Source organism: Elephas maximus, chromosome 12, assembly GCF_024166365.1.
Source record: "Elephas maximus indicus isolate mEleMax1 chromosome 12, mEleMax1 primary haplotype, whole genome shotgun sequence".
NCBI lineage: Eukaryota > Metazoa > Chordata > Mammalia > Proboscidea > Elephantidae > Elephas > Elephas maximus.
In genome coordinates this window covers 110485514-110500755 of record NC_064830.1, presented here as the reverse complement: position 1 = coordinate 110500755, position 15242 = coordinate 110485514, and the positions used below count along the sequence as shown (strand labels likewise).

General features: G+C 50.0%; 1 protein-coding gene across 3 annotated transcripts in view; it reads left to right on the top strand.

The window, feature by feature from the left end:
* HIP1 (huntingtin interacting protein 1) overlaps positions 1–15242 on the top strand; it is a 264035-nt gene that overhangs the window by 225057 nt on the left and 23736 nt on the right. For all 3 annotated transcript variants that reach the window (XM_049904717.1, XM_049904715.1, XM_049904716.1), the window contains 13 exons: positions 1636–1776; positions 4346–4403; positions 7390–7465; positions 7592–7732; positions 8063–8160; positions 8500–8572; positions 9241–9424; positions 10104–10192; positions 10616–10732; positions 11973–12074; positions 12291–12434; positions 12882–13017; positions 15142–15228. In XM_049904717.1, the coding sequence (XP_049760674.1) occupies positions 1636–1776; positions 4346–4403; positions 7390–7465; positions 7592–7732; positions 8063–8160; positions 8500–8572; positions 9241–9424; positions 10104–10192; positions 10616–10732; positions 11973–12074; positions 12291–12434; positions 12882–13017; positions 15142–15228 (1446 nt within the window). The remainder of the gene's footprint in view (positions 1–1635; positions 1777–4345; positions 4404–7389; positions 7466–7591; positions 7733–8062; positions 8161–8499; positions 8573–9240; positions 9425–10103; positions 10193–10615; positions 10733–11972; positions 12075–12290; positions 12435–12881; positions 13018–15141; positions 15229–15242) is intronic.

The following is a 15242-nucleotide window of genomic DNA, read 5'->3' as shown; positions in this document are numbered from 1 at the left end:
CTCCCGGGGAAGACTTTCTTTCTCTCTCAGCTCTGTGGGAAGGTCCTTGTCATCAATCTTCTCCTGAACTAGGAGTTTATCAGCGCAGGAACCCCAGGTCCAAAGGACCCGCTCTGCTTCTGGCACTGCTTTCTTGGTAGTATGAGGTCCCCCCTCTCTGCTTGCTTCCCTTTCCTTTTATCTCTTGAGAGATAAAAGGTGATGCAGGCCACATCCCAAGGAAACTCCCTTTAGATTGGATCAGGAATGTGACCTGAGCAGGGGTGTTATGTCCCACCCTAATCCTCTTTAACCATGGGCAGAGACTGATTTATAACACATAGGAAAATCACAAAATAGAGGACAACCACACAATACTGGGAATCATGGCCAAACCAAGTTGATACGTATTTTTGGAGGAGACACAGTTTAGTCCATGACATTCCACACTTTGGCCCCCAAAATTCATGTCCTTGCTACATGTAAGGCACATTGACCCCATCATATCATAGCAAAAGTCTTAAATCAAGTCCAAAATCCAAAGATTCCTCTTCATCTGTGAAATCTAGAATACAAGTTATGTGCTTCCAATGGTACAATGGCAGAACAGGCACAAGCTAGACATTACCATTATAAATGGGAGAAACTGGAGGAAAGGAAGGAATAACAGGCACCAAGCAAGTCAACAGGACACATCACATTAGCACTCAAGGCTTTGAAAATAATCCTATGTTCCCTGAGATCATTTGCACAGTGCCCCTGCGCTCCAGACTCTAGGTATTGGCCATACTTTCCAGATTCTGAATGGAGGCTCCTCAGCCCTGGGCTTCAGCTCCACATTCCAGGCCCACTGGGGCACCAACTCTGCCCCCTCGGCTTTAGGTGCACCATTCTCCTAGCTCATATGAGTGGAGACTCTACCCTTAGAAACACCAGAGGCCATGACTTTACCCTTTGAAACCCCAGAGGTTGAGGCCATACCTTTTGAGACTGAGTTTGGGCACCTCAGCTTCTTGTGTTCCTCGGCCTCTTGGCACTCAGACCTCATGCCCACATCTGCCCTGCTGGGGCAAGTGTTCCAAAGCTTAGTAGCTGTACCAGTAAGTCCCTGGAGGCACCCCACTGCTCCAGGAAGCCTCCTGCACACAGGCATCTAGCTCTCTCACTGTGTGGGTTGGCTCCAGTGCTGTCTGGCTCTGGTCTCCTAGTTTTTTGCAGCTACTACCAGTCCTCTGCTGCTGTTTCTTACCATCTGCTCCTTCTCCAGTGTTAACAGTTCTCCTCACTTCCTTCTGAGTCTTCCATCCATTTACAGTTTCAAAACCACTTCCACACTTTAGGTATCTGTTAGAGCAGCACCCCACTCTCAGTACCAAATGCTATCTTAGTCATCTAGTGCGGCTATAACAGAAATACCACAAGTGGGTGGCTTTAACAAACTCCTTCAAGTTACTTAGCTTAATTTCCTCCCCTTTATAGCAGGGGTACCTTTACCTATCTCTTCGGGTGTTTTAGGAGTTAAATGAATTTCGTTAGGTAACATCGGCACAGAGTAGGTCCTCTGTGGGTGTTGGATCTCTCCCTTCTGCCCCTCTGAGGTCACCTGTCGTTTCTTACCTCTATTCCCTCTCATCTTCGCCTTTATTTTTTTCCTAGTGTTCAACTCCCTGGACATGTCCCGCTCCGTGTCAGTAACAGCAGCTGGGCAGTGCCGCCTCGCCCCACTGATCCAGGTCATACTGGACTGCAGCCACCTCTATGATTACACTGTCAAGCTCCTCTTCAAACTCCATTCTTGTGAGTACACTGGACTGGGTCTTTCCCTGTGAGCTTCAAGCTGATGGAAGGATCACAGCTTGAGGCTGTCCCTGGAGAGATGCAGACCCTCTCAGTGCCCTTGGCTTTCTACTTCTGTTCCAAGCAGTCCTTGAGAGCCTAGCTGTCTTGGAACTAGAAGAGCAGAGCCCAGAGAAGCATCTGGCTTGTCATAGTAATGTCCCAGGATGGCTCTTCTCCTTTGGCCTCTGGCTTTATAACCACACCATCCAGCACAAATACACTTATCAAATACATGACAGAAATAAGAACAGACTTGGTCCCTGCCCTAGCACCTCAAGATCTAGGACAGTGTTTCCAAACTGTCTGCCAACACAATGCCTTTGTACAAATGGGATTTTATGGAGAAATATCAAATGTAAATCAGAGCTTCTCAAGTCCATGGAGCGCTGTCCCTTTCCTACCTGCAGGTCCCTAGGGTTCCTTAAAACCAAAAAAGCCAGTTGCCATCGAGTCAATTCTGACTCATAGTGACCCTATAGGACAGAATAGAACTGCCCCATAGGGTTTCCAAGGAGTGGCTAATGGATTCAAACTGCCGACCTTTTGGTTAGTGGCCAAACTCTTAACCAGTGTGCTACCAGGGTTCTTAGCAGAACCCATTTTGCATTGCAGAGGAAGTTCTTACACTCTTGTGTGCCTGTTGTTTAAAATGGTATGCCCTGCACCCACAGCACATGTGTTAGTAGGTCTGCTGGGGTTCACAGTCTGCGTTTTACGGTGCTTATGCCTAGGCGAGTTAGTGCGGGTGGTTCCTGCGCCGCACTCTGTAAGGCAGCCACCATGAAGACAGTACATGATGGTGGAAAGCCAAGAAAAATCGAGGCGTGGATGGGTACCAGGAAGGTCTTATGACACAGGAAGGACAAGGGTGTGTCTTACAAGTCCAGCCAGGAGATACTCTAACTGTGGTCGTTGACAGAGAGTGAGATGGGTTTTTTGGCAAGGCAGGGGAAGCAGCGTCCTTCTGATTAATCTAGGTAGCTTGGTGGAGGGGAGGCTGGAATTTGCTGTTCAATATTTAAAGAAAGGCTTTGGAGTAAATGAGCACACCTGAAGGACGTAGGGAGGATGGACAGAAATCCCGAGAGGAGAAGGGAGGCAGTTATTTAGCAGCTCTGGATACAGATGAACTTGTAATTGTTTCTAAGATACTGTGGAACCCAGCTTGCCTGGTAGAAGATCCCTGTTTCCTTCTTATAAAGTGATGAGTTGTGAGAGGAGAGAGGGCACTTAGTCCATGTTTGGGCTTGAAGGCCTTCTGCAATACATGAGGCCCACAAGGTTGCCTCTGGGCAGGGAACTGTGTAGCTGAGGAAAGGTAAGAAAGAGATTTTATACAGTCTTCTTTTAAAAAATTAACTTTTAATTTCAGAATAGTTTTACAGAAAAGTTGCAGACATCGTAGAGGGCGTTTCCACATGCTACTCCCCCAACGCGGTGTCTTTTGCTGTTAGTGTCTTACAGTGACACATTTGTCACAGCTCCGAACAAGCACTGATACGTTAGCACTAAGGACAGCCCGTGCGTCATTCGCTTTTCCACGGTGTGTACCTAATGTCTCAACGTCCCACCCAGGATACCACGTTCCATTTAGCTCTCACGTCTCCTTAGACTCTTCTTGGCTGTGACAGTTTTCTCATAGCGTTTCCTCATTTTTGATCAACTTGAGAGTTTTGAGGAGGACCAATCAGGTATATCGTAGAGTGTCTTGACTGAAATTGGTCTGTTTTTCTTATGATTAGACTGGGATTATGGGTTCTTGGGAGAAGAATCATAGAGGTGAAGTACCATTTTCATCCATTTTACACTTTTATTTTTTCAGGTTATCATGTCTTATCATTGTACTACCTATTTAGACCAAATGAATGTATTACCCATTGAAAAATAACTAAAATTTAAGCAAGAAACAAAAAAGGATTGCTAGGCTGTGATCGGTAGCTGAAATGCATAGAACCACACCATCTGAGAGGGCATCAGGGAGCCCACTCTGTCAGTGAGGAGGCTTTCTCACAGAAGCTGCTGTTTATCCAGGTCCTAGAGTGAATTAGAACCGAGATCCTGTGAGTCCCAGCCCCATGTTCTCTGCCTTCTGCCAGGCATCCTTTCAGGCAGGACCTGTGGATCTCTTCCAGTGCACATCAGCCCTGGTTTTACTAGAACAAGTAGATCCGGTACCTGGGAGAGAACCACCCCTCCAGGGCCTGCCGTGCCTGGTCCTCCTACTTGGTCGGGGATACAACATCCATCCTACTGTGCCCAGAATGACTGGCGCTTCAAAAGTGGTGGAGGATAAGGCCTCCTACCACCGGCGTCTCCTCCCAGACTCCCTGCTGGCAGCACTGCCTCAGAGCATGTCTTCTGCTCTGGTCCTGCTGGGCTCTCTTGGTCACCAGTCCTCGGCAGCCCCTGGCCAGGACTGGCCACATGCCCTGACTCCTCAGATGGGTGGTTTCCTCCCTCCTGATCCCTGCTGTGGTTCACTGGCTGTCTGGTCCTCCTCCCCACTCATGCGCTTCAATTCTTCCAGGTCTTCCAGCCGACACCCTACAGGGCCACCGGGACCGCTTCATGGAGCAGTTCACAAAGTGAGTGGCTTAAGTGATAGGAATGAAGGTGAATCAAAGAGTGTTATAAAAGCAGTTAATCCATGCAAGGGTTAATACTAGTAGGGTGTAAAGTGATGGAAGGTGGCCAGGACAGTGGCGTATACACTGACCAGTGCCTATACTTGAAGGGTGTAAAGTGATGGAAGGTGGCCAGGACAGTGGCATATACACTGACCAGTGCCTATACTTGAAGGGTGTAAAGTGATGGAACGTGGCCAGGACAGTGGTGTATGCACTGACCAGTGCCTGGAGAAGCTGTCGGTTCTCTGATGACTCCCACAGAAGCGTTTAGAAGAATGAGCCTTTGTTCATCACCACCAGCTTTGTGCCCAGGGCTTCATCCTCTTTTTACCTCTCCCCGAGTTCTCTTGGCCTTATGCCATTTACATGCTGACAACTCCCAAACGTGTATCTCTAGCTGAACCTAACCTCTGGATCTGTCTCACATGCCCACTTGTCTGTTTGACATCACTACATGAGGCTTAAATCTCAAACTGAACTCTAGGTTTTCCCCCAGAACACTTTTTCTCCCAGACTTTTCTGTCTCATTGGGAACTGCCACCATCCAGTTAGGCCAGAGATCTGCAACTTGCCCTTTCCTCGCCTACATGTCCAGTCTGTTCGCAGGTTCAGTTGATCCTCTACACACCTGTCTTGGCTCTGCCCTCATCTCTGTCTCTTCAGCCACCATCGCTGCTTGTCAGACCACTACAGTACTGACTGGGCCCCCTGGACCCTCCTCCAGCCCCTACAATACAGTCTTCACATAGCAGACCGAACAACCTTGTAAAAACATGAATTCCTTGCCCAAAGCCTTTTAATGGCTTCTGATGACACTTAAAATAAAACCCAGGCCCTTCTCCATGGCCTATAAGGCCCTCCGTGATCTGGCTCCTGCCACTTCCCTCTGACCTCACCTCCATTGCTCACAGTGTCTCAGCCACACAGGGTCTTTTTTCGGTTTCTGAAACATACCCAGCGCATTCCCCAATCGGAGCCTTTGCCCTTGTGGTCCCTCTGCTGGGATGCTCTTCTCCCAGCCGAGCCAGCTCCAGGAGAGGCAGTCTCTGCCAGCTCATGTAAGTAGTGTCTTCTTCTCCACCTCCATCCCTGCCTCACCCCCGTCTCTATCACAGCGCCTTGCTTATTTCCTTCATATTCAGCGTACAGCTTTATTCCTGTTTGTCTGTCTTACCCATTATTGTATCCTTTGCACCTGGCACATCAGTCAGTTAAGCATATAGTGCTCGATAAACGTCTGAACAAATGAATAAGCTAACGAGCAGCTGTCTAGCCTAGGAGAGAAGGAGCCTGGCTGGCTGGGGGTTAAAGTCCACAGTGAATTTGGGGAAAAATCACTGGTGATAGATGGGAAGTACAGCTCGTCCTGTGAGTAAATATTCCCAAGAGGAAGGGACGGAGTGGGGTGAGAGATGGGAGGATCCTGGCGTAGTACTGCGTTCTCTGGCCTCCTTGTCTCTCCTGCTGATTTCTGCACCCTTGATGGCAGGGAAACCCTAGCTCCTGAAACCAAGAGCTTAGGCTTCTCTGGCTGGTTCTCCAGCAGCAATCAGAAGACAAGATCAGGGCTGCACTAACCTCCTGGTTTCCTTGTTCCCTTTGAGAAGCCTGGTATGTATTCTGTAATAAATGACTTATTAAACTCTAGGAGACGGCCCTGGGGCTGCTTTCCTGGAATGTTAAATTCCAGTAGCTTGTGAAAGCAGTAGAACTTATTATTGTTGGCTCTATCCCAGAAAGGAGGAGCTGTGTGGTCAGTGATTTCATTGCCTTTCAGATTTTTCTGGCTTAGGAAAACAGCATCTGCACTGAGTAGCCACCGCACTTTCTTTTCCAAACAGGCCTGGCCCCTCCCTGAGCCCTCATTGCCCTTGAATCCAGAGGTGGCAGCATTGAAGTCACAGCGACAAGCCTAGCCTCTGTCATGGGACCCCAGGGATCTAGTCTGTTGGGTTGAGTGTGAGAAAATTCTATGTTGTGGGTAGAAGGTGCTAAGCTCCGTGATCCTCTTTCCTCTCAGAATATATAGGTCTGGATGCTCTTGGCCTTCTTGGCACCCAGAGTTTATATTCAAAGTGAGGATTTGGGCATGGGAAAAAATTTTGACTTCATGCCTATATTCATCTAAGACTAGGACACAGTGAAGATAGTTTTTTTCCCACAAATATCTATTGAGTGACTCCTCTGTGCCTGGTCCTGTGGTAAACCCAGCTCAGCAGGCCTCAGTCCTTGCCTCAAGAAGCTTATAATCTAATTAGGGAGATAGCACATAGCTCTAAAACAAGACAAATTAATTAAAAAGAGATCTGCCTCAGCAATTACATTCCCTTCCCCTTCCCTGTGGTCAGTTGGCCCAGTTAACAGTTGGCATCTCATCGATTCCAACTCACGGCAACCCCATGTGTGTCAGAGTAGAACTGTGCTCTGTAGGGTTTTCAGTGGCTGATTTTTTTCAGAAGTAGGTTGCCAGGTCTTTCTTCTAAGGTGCCTCTAGGTGGACTCAAACCTCCAACCTTTCCATTAGAAGCTGAGCACGTTAACTGTGTACACCACCCAGGGACTCCAGTTCATACTCAGAGAAAGCAAATTCCTTTTAATGTTACTCTAAGTCAGACATTCCCGGGAAGTTAAATCTGCAAAACAACCATATATATTCTATATGGACAGAGAAGTTAGTTTTTGGATTATCTACCCTGCAAAGGGTTTACCCTGCAAAGGGTTTGTAGTATGAATTGCTGTCCCCTCGTGACCAGGTGCTTGAGGACTGGCTGTAAGTAATCCTTCCCTGGTGGCATCATAATTGAATCCCAGTGACACGGAGGCCGTCTCCTGGACAGTCTGCCTTTTAGACGGGGCGGTGGTACGAAAGCTAGGTGGCTGCACTGCCCTCTACCTGGGGCTGGCAAAGGCACCCAGCACCCCTTTGAGCCTTCTTCACCCCTAGGTTGAAAGATCTGTTCTACCGCTCCAGCAACCTGCAGTACTTCAAGCGGCTCATCCAGATCCCTCAGCTTCCTGAGGTACGCGTGCCCCGGCCATACCCCTGCGAGCTGCTGAGGCCCTGGGTACTGTCTTAAGAGGCTGGCAGAGCCTGGCAGGCGAGCACGGGGGACTGGCATGTTTGAGCATATGTCTCCCCTCTTCAGAACCCACCTAACTTTCTGCGAGCCTCAGCCCTGTCAGAACACATCAGCCCTGTGGTGGTAATCCCAGCTGAGGCCTCGTCCCCGGATAGTGAGCCTGTCTTAGAGAAGGATGACCTCATGGACATGGATGCCTCCCAGCAGGTGAGGACCACCTGGAAGAGAAACTTGGCCCTTCCTTTTCCCTCAAGTGCAGGTCTCAAGAATGAGCCAGGCTCATTGGCTCTAACTCTATGAACAGCCCCTATCACGTCTTACTGGGTTCTTTCTTAAGGATCAAAGAATTGTTCAGCCACCTCCTAGCCTGAGCACTGACCTAGACTGCACACCCCTGACTTATGTTCCCTAGGAGCCATCATAAGTGGGTCGGAACCAAATTCAGAAAGGGTCCGTCCTGACACGTGCTGCCTTTGACCCACATGTAGAAGTCTCTGGATCTCTAACTTTGTTCTCAATCCCTTCTGGTCACCACAGAGTTTATTTGACAACAAGTTTGACGACATCTTTGGCAGCTCATTCAGCAGTGATCCCTTCATTTTCAACAGTCAAAATGGTGTGAACAAGGATGAGAAGTGAGTCCAAGCTGGGTTAAAACAGACGGTGTAGAAACTAAATTAAACCGTGATCTGTCTAGGAACACCTACCTAAGAGGAGCTCATAACGTTGCTGGTGCTTCTTAGATATTAGGGGGTAAGGACTGTCTTCATCCTCAGTGTTGGCCACTTTAATCCGAAAAGAAAACCCAGTGATGCTGAGGTAACAGTGGACCTATGGGTATTAAATGAGTATGTAGTAACCCTGAAGCCCTTAGAGTATAATTTATGGAGTTTCACAGAATCGTCCCTTTCCCCGCTCACAGTTAAAGGAGGGTAGAAGCATGGTGCAATCAAACGTGTTCTTCTGTTCCCCAGGGATTGCTTAATTGACCAGCTGTACAGAGAGATCAGTGGGCTGAAGGCACAGCTGGAAAACATGAAGACTGAGGTATGGGCTGGGGTCTGACCGCTTTTGTGCTTCATCAAAGCATGATGGATTTTAATATTAAATCCACTTCATTTCACTTCACTTAGGGAGGGTTAATTAGGAGACTTGGCAAAGCCAGAAGAGCCCTGTCTTCCTTTGGTCTCCATTACATTTGCCTTTAGAGCAGCATTTAAGCTGGGCTCCAGGGCCACTGTGAGACTTAGAGATAATGGTGGTCACCGCCTGGCTGTGCAGCTGTGGTGAGAAAGGCCACTTCCTGGCGATAGGAGGAGTTTGGTGTGTAACTCCGGGGGCCGTTTGCAGCGTCTGCTGCTGCATTTGACTGCCTCTCAGACCCGTGGCCAGTCAGATGGCTTCCTTACCAAGACAGGCAGAGCGTCCGCTCCTTCCACATTCTAGCTCGCCCACTGCTGCTACCAGGCTGCTCTGTGATTACAGCTCTCCTGCCCTCCCTGTCACCTGTCTCAGCCTCTCACCAGCACTTGGGTCCATACTCATAATGACCAGAAGGCTCAACTCTGATGAGACCTTGGGAGTTAGCTCGTTAGGAAAACCTAAGTACTTGGTCAGAGCTGGAAACCTGATGGACCATGTTTCTCCTGCCCAGCACACCCAACCCAGTCCACCGCAGTACGGTGACTGACTTGTGACCCCAGTGCCTCCCACAGAACCAGCGGGCTGTGCTGCAGCTCAAGGGTCGCCTCAGTGAGCTAGAAGCTGAGCTGGCTGAGCAGCAGCACTTGCGGCAACAGGCAGCCGATGACAGTGAATTCCTCCGGGCGGAGCTAGATGAGCTCAAGAAGAAGCGAGAAGACACAGAGAAGGCTCAGCGGAGCTTGACAGAGATAGAAAGTGAGCGGTGGGGGTGGGCTGGAGTCCGGGGAGCGCAGAGCCTAGCTAGACTCAGGATTAAGGATGAAGGTTGGGCAGCAGAGCCCAGGCCTTGCATCTTTCTAGAAGAGCTGTCAGGGATGCCAGCTCTCGTCATGAGTCAGAAGGTCATCAGTCCACAAGGTACAGAGCCCTGAGACATGGAGACAGGAATACAGGAGATGGCACAGAAGACCTGCCCTGGGAGTGTATATCTGAAGAGAGGGAGACAGGATAGATAGCCTAAGAAAAAGATTCACATAAAAGCCCAAAAACATTAAAAAAGTAGAACCCTGCTGGCATAGTGGTTAACCAAAAGGTCAGCAGTTTGGATCCACCAGGTGCTCCTTGGAAACTCTACAGGGCAGTTCTACTCTGTCTTTTAGGGTCACTATGAGTTGGGATTGACTGGATGGCCACAGGTTTGGTTTGGTTTATGTATACAAATGCTGAGGAGGCATGAATCAGTGGAGCAGTTTCAATAGGGTGTATTTCTTTGAAACAAAGAAAGACTTCCCAGAGGAGTTTATTTAGGTAGGGTTTTGAGGGAGAAGAAGGTTTATAAATTTGTGAAGAGAGAGGAGGACATTCCTAAGGGCCCTGGCTTACTGGAAGGTTCCCAGCCAAGGTAGACTCCTTACCTTGGTCCTTGACAACACAGGGAAGGCCCAAGCCAACGAACAGCGGTACAGCAAGCTAAAGGAGAAGTACAGCGAGCTGGTTCAGAGCCATGCTGATCTGCTGCGGAAGGTAGGACCTTCAACTCCTCCCCCTACCCCCCCACCCCCGCCATCCTGCCAACCCCAAACCACAGGGAGATAGCAACTCAGGCCTCGTGGCTTCTCCAGATCCAGGGCCCCAACCAGTTTCTATTGGCTTGTCACCATTCCTTGGGAACCACAATGTTTCAAGCTCCCTTGCCTCCCATATCTTGAGCTCCATCCTAGATACCAGCCCCAATTAGGTTATCTGCCATCTTTATTATTTTTGTAAACACCTGAGAGTTGAGTATCTGAAAATGATGGCTTTACTCTGACTTCCCTCTGGGCAGGAAAGTGATCCCTGTGTCTAGCTCTAGGGCACTTGTGGCCTGAGTGTCATCATTTATTCTGGATGGACGGTGTCCTTTAAGCCTGCGATAAGCCAGTTCAAGACATTGTTCTTCCCTTACAGAATGCAGAGGTGACCAAACAGGTGTCGGTGGCAAGGCAAGCACAGGTGGATTTGGAAAGAGAGAAAAAAGGGCTGGAGGATTCCTTCCGGCGTGTGAGCGAGCAGGCCCAGCGGAGGGTGAGTGGAGGGAGATACGCAGCAGGAAATGGAGGGCCTCTCCGAGTTAGAGGCAGGTCTTGAGCACTACACAGACCAAAAGACTTTGTTTTCTGTCAGTTCCACGGCAGTTCTGTGGGCTAGTCCGTGCCGCCCAGCGCTCTCGTGCCACGGGCGGCCATGCGTACACCATACAGGACACGGTTACCAACAGCGGTCATGAAGTAATGAACAGACCCAAGTTGAATGGGGTTAATCAGCAAAGGCTTTTTGACTTACAGACAGGAGAATACCCACTATGCTGAGAGGCTGCACAGCCAGACAGGCTTAGAGGATGAGGCTTAGTAAAAACATCAGATGGATAAAGCCTTAGAATGGTGGCTTCCACACTTTCTGACTGTGACCCAAAGTGAAAACTACATGTACCTAGGACTCCCCAGTGGTACAAATGGTGAACACACTCAGCTGCTAATTGAATGGTTGGTTGGAGGTTCAAGTCAACCCCGAGGCACCTTGGAAAAAAGGCCTGGTGACCTGCTTCTGAAAAATCAGCCACTGAAACCCCATGGAGCACAGTTCTGACGTACATGGGGTCACCATCAGCCACCATCAGTCAAAATCAACTCCATAGCAACTGGCTAATGGAAGTAAAAGCTTCGCCAAAGAATATCCAGTGCCGTCGAGTCGATTCCGACTCATAGCGACCCTACAGGACAGAGTAGAACTGCCCCATAGAGTTGCCAGGGAGCACCTGGTGGATTCGAACTGCCGACCCTTTGATTAGCAGCCGTAGCACTTAACCACTACGCCACCCAAGGAATACTTACCCTTAATTTGTGAATGTACTTGCATATTCCTAGTTTTACTTATTTTCATTTTGTTGAAATGCTGGTTGTGAATTCTTACAAGTGGATCACAGTCCACTCTTTGAAAAATGCTGCACACCAAAGAAATCAAAGAAAGGGAGTCATTTCAGAATGGTGTCGTTCAGCGGTATACCAGATGCCGGGATGCCTATGTGACTAGTGCTCTGGGCTCAGGCATCACACTTGGGAAATGTGCCTAAAGTTCCTCCTTTGACATTCCCCTTAAGCAGAAGGAAAATTTTGGTGTGCTCTGGGGTCCTCCCTCTTGTGGAAATATGGTGTACACACAGTAGAGTGCACACAGCTTTCATTTAGAGCTCAAGGAATTTGTGTATTCATGTGTCCCTTGTAACCACCACCCAGACCAGGGTCACCAGGCTTTTCTTCTCTTTCAGACTCAAGAACAGACAGAGGTTCTAGAGAGCTTGAAGACAGAACTCGCTACCAACAAACAGGAACTCCAGGTCCTCCAAGGCAGCCTGGAAACTTCTGCCCAGGTAAGTGAGCACCTCCCTTCTTCCCTCCCTCGTTCTCTTCCCTTTAGCTTCAGTATTGCTAGTATCCAGCACCCAGCCAAGCTCGTCCCATCCGTAGCCGGCATGAGCCCAGGTGTCCTCTCTTGTTCCTTGTGGCCCAGTGGTGGGTTTGACCTCTGGGAAGGGGCCGTTGACTTCTCCCAGCATCCTGCTTTGCTCCTGTCCCTGCCATTGCAGTCTGAAGCAAAACAGGTAGCCCAGATCGCCGAGCTGCAGAAGGAGCGGGACAGCCTGCTGAGCGCAGCGGCACGTCGTGACGAGGAGTTTGCCGCTCTTCAGGAGCAGCTGGGACACGACCAGCTCAAACTGGCCAGCACACAGGTGAGTGATGCGGAGCCACTTGGACGGACGCGGCCCTGACTCACTGATGGGCCTCAGGGTGTGTGTGGAGGTGGAGAGGCAGTGAAGGGGGCTTGGGGCTTTGGCCTGACTGCAAAGGCGTCTAGAGGCAGAGTTCCTAATGCCAGCATGGCCTGTGTCACCCACAGAGCAGGGAAGGGACAGCAGAGCTCTCTTTCTTGTGAGAAGCCGGCTCTCAGACAGAGATGCACTTAGGCTGCAATGATCCATCCCCCTAGCCTCCTTGTGGTCAGTGTCACCCACCTGTACACAAAATTAAAGGATTTTTCTCTGTCAGGGTAACTGGACTAGACCTCATTAAGAACCACTTGAGCTAAGATGCCAGGAGTCCCGCAGTGTCACAGGTAGTTGCAGCTCAAGCCTCAGTGGAGGTCTGTGGCAGCCTCTCATCTCCCTACATCTTTCCAGGAGTCTGTGGAACGACTGGTGAAGGACCAACGGAAGGTGCTTCTGATGGAATCCAGGATGGCCGCGGAGCGGGTGGTACAGGAAGCCCTGAGTCAGCTTGAGGAGCCCACTCTAGTCAGCTGTGCTGGGTCTGCAGGTATTCTTACCGCAGCCCAGCTTTCAGCGCTGAATCCTTACAGCTTGACTTGGTGCCAGATCCCACGTGACACTTAGCTCAGTGGCTTTCAGCCTGGCTGTATGTTAGAATTTTCTGGAAAACATTTAAAAATACAGATGCCCAGGCCCCACCCTCAACCAGGTAAACCAGAATCTTTGTAGGAGAGGATCTGGGCAGCAGTATTTTCCAGAGCCCCCCCCCCCCCCGCCCCCGCCCAGGTGTGATTTGTTAGCAGGTGTGATAACTACAGCTTTAGTTAGTGGGTCACACCAATGAAAGCAGAGCTCTGGAAGGCACAGGGGAGGAGGAGCAGATGGCCGGTGAGCTTGAAGTCCAGCCATGGAGCATCACACAGCACAGGGTGGCAGAGACAGAAACCCAGCAGCACAGCCACTGGTGTACACAGGGACCCACACAGCCACCGGTGTATGCAGGGACCCACACAGCATGGAGCGGCAGACACAGAAACCCCAGCAGCACAGCCACTGGTGTACACAGGGACCACACAGCCACCAGTGTATGCAGGGACCCACACAGCACGGAGTGGCGGACACAGAAACCCCAGCAGCACAGCCACCGGTGTACACAGGGACCCACACAGCCACCGGTGTATGCAGGGACCCACACAGCACAGAGTGGCAGACACAGAAACCCCAGCAGCACAGCCACTGGTGTACCCAGGGACCCACACAGCACATACAGGAGTCCTCGGGACATGCAGGTGGAGCAGCGGTCAAGTCAGAGAGACGGCTGGAGGAGAGGCAGGTGGGAGAGCACCCCCCAGGCACAGAGGGTTTGTGTGGTCCTGGATGTAATGATGAACACACCACTGGAGGAGAGTTAGGTGGGAAAGCATCCCCAGGCAAAGATTTGTGCAGTCCTGGACATAAATGATGTATACATCTCATGATAGCTCATTTTCAGAGGGGACGTGTTGGCCAAGTAACGAGAAGTCCCATTGACAGATGAAGCAGGAGCGAGGGAACAGCTGACAGTTGCATTTTTATTATCCAGTAAAAAGGCCCCAGTTAATGAAGTATACAGCAAGGACTTACTCAGCTGGGACCCGTCAGTAAGGAAGCACAACAATTGCAAATGGAGGGGCACACTGACCACTGCCCCACTGAGGGCATGCTGGTACACGGGACAGTCACGGGTAGATTGGGGGAAGAGATGTTAGAAACTGGGCTTCGAAGGTTTTTGAAGGAAGGAATAGGGAAAGTGGGCAATAATGATAAAAAACAGCTAACGTTTATTGAGCCCTTACTGTGTGCTGGAGTCCCACGGTGGCACAAATGGTTACGCGCTGGGCTACTAACAAAAAAGGTGGCAATTTGGTCCCACCCAGAAGCACCCCAGAAGCAAAGCCATGAAAACCCTGTGGAGCACAGTTCTTCTGTGAAACACATGGGGTTGCCACAAGTCAGAATCAACTCAACGGCAATGGGTTTGGGTTTTTTGGGGTACTGTGTGCCAGGCACTATTCTAAGTGCTTTACATTCCTTTACCCACCTAACCCTTGTAGTGACTCCACGAGGTAGCACTGTTACTCCCATTCTTTCAGGTGAAGAGGCAGGCACAGACAGTCTGGGATCACACCGCTAGTAGTGGCTTTGTGACTCAGGAGCCCATACTCTGAGCTGTCCTGCTCTGCAGTCCCATGGCCCTGTGTGCAGAGGAAGGGGAGGCACAGAGACCGTGTTATATGCAGAGCAGGATCGTGGATTAGCCTGCTAGAGCCAAGGGTCTGAGCTTAAGAGTCATTAGAGTCAAAGGGCCATCAAAGACTCAACAGGAAAGTTCGTGCTGGGCAGGGATGAGAAAGGAGGGCTAAAGTCTGGGCTAGGAACGCAGTCGCCCTGTTTCTTGGATAAGGGACAAGACAGTCTCAGAAGCATAGCTTTGGATGCTCCTGCAAAAGATCACACACATCACATCAGTACCTGCATAACCAACAATCTCTCCTCCCTTGTCCGTCTTAGGGCAACTCCCGCAGGGCCAGGGTCACTCAATAGGTAGGCTCATCCGTCAAGTGGCTTAACTAGTGAGGATACAGACAGCTGTGAGGACTCGTCCTCTGACTTAGCCTCTTCCCTTTCACAGATCACCTTCTCTCCAGGATCAAGTCTGTTTCCAGCTGCATTGAACAACTAGAAAAAAGCCGGAGCCAGTATCTGGCCTGCCCGGAGGGTGAGAAAGTAGAA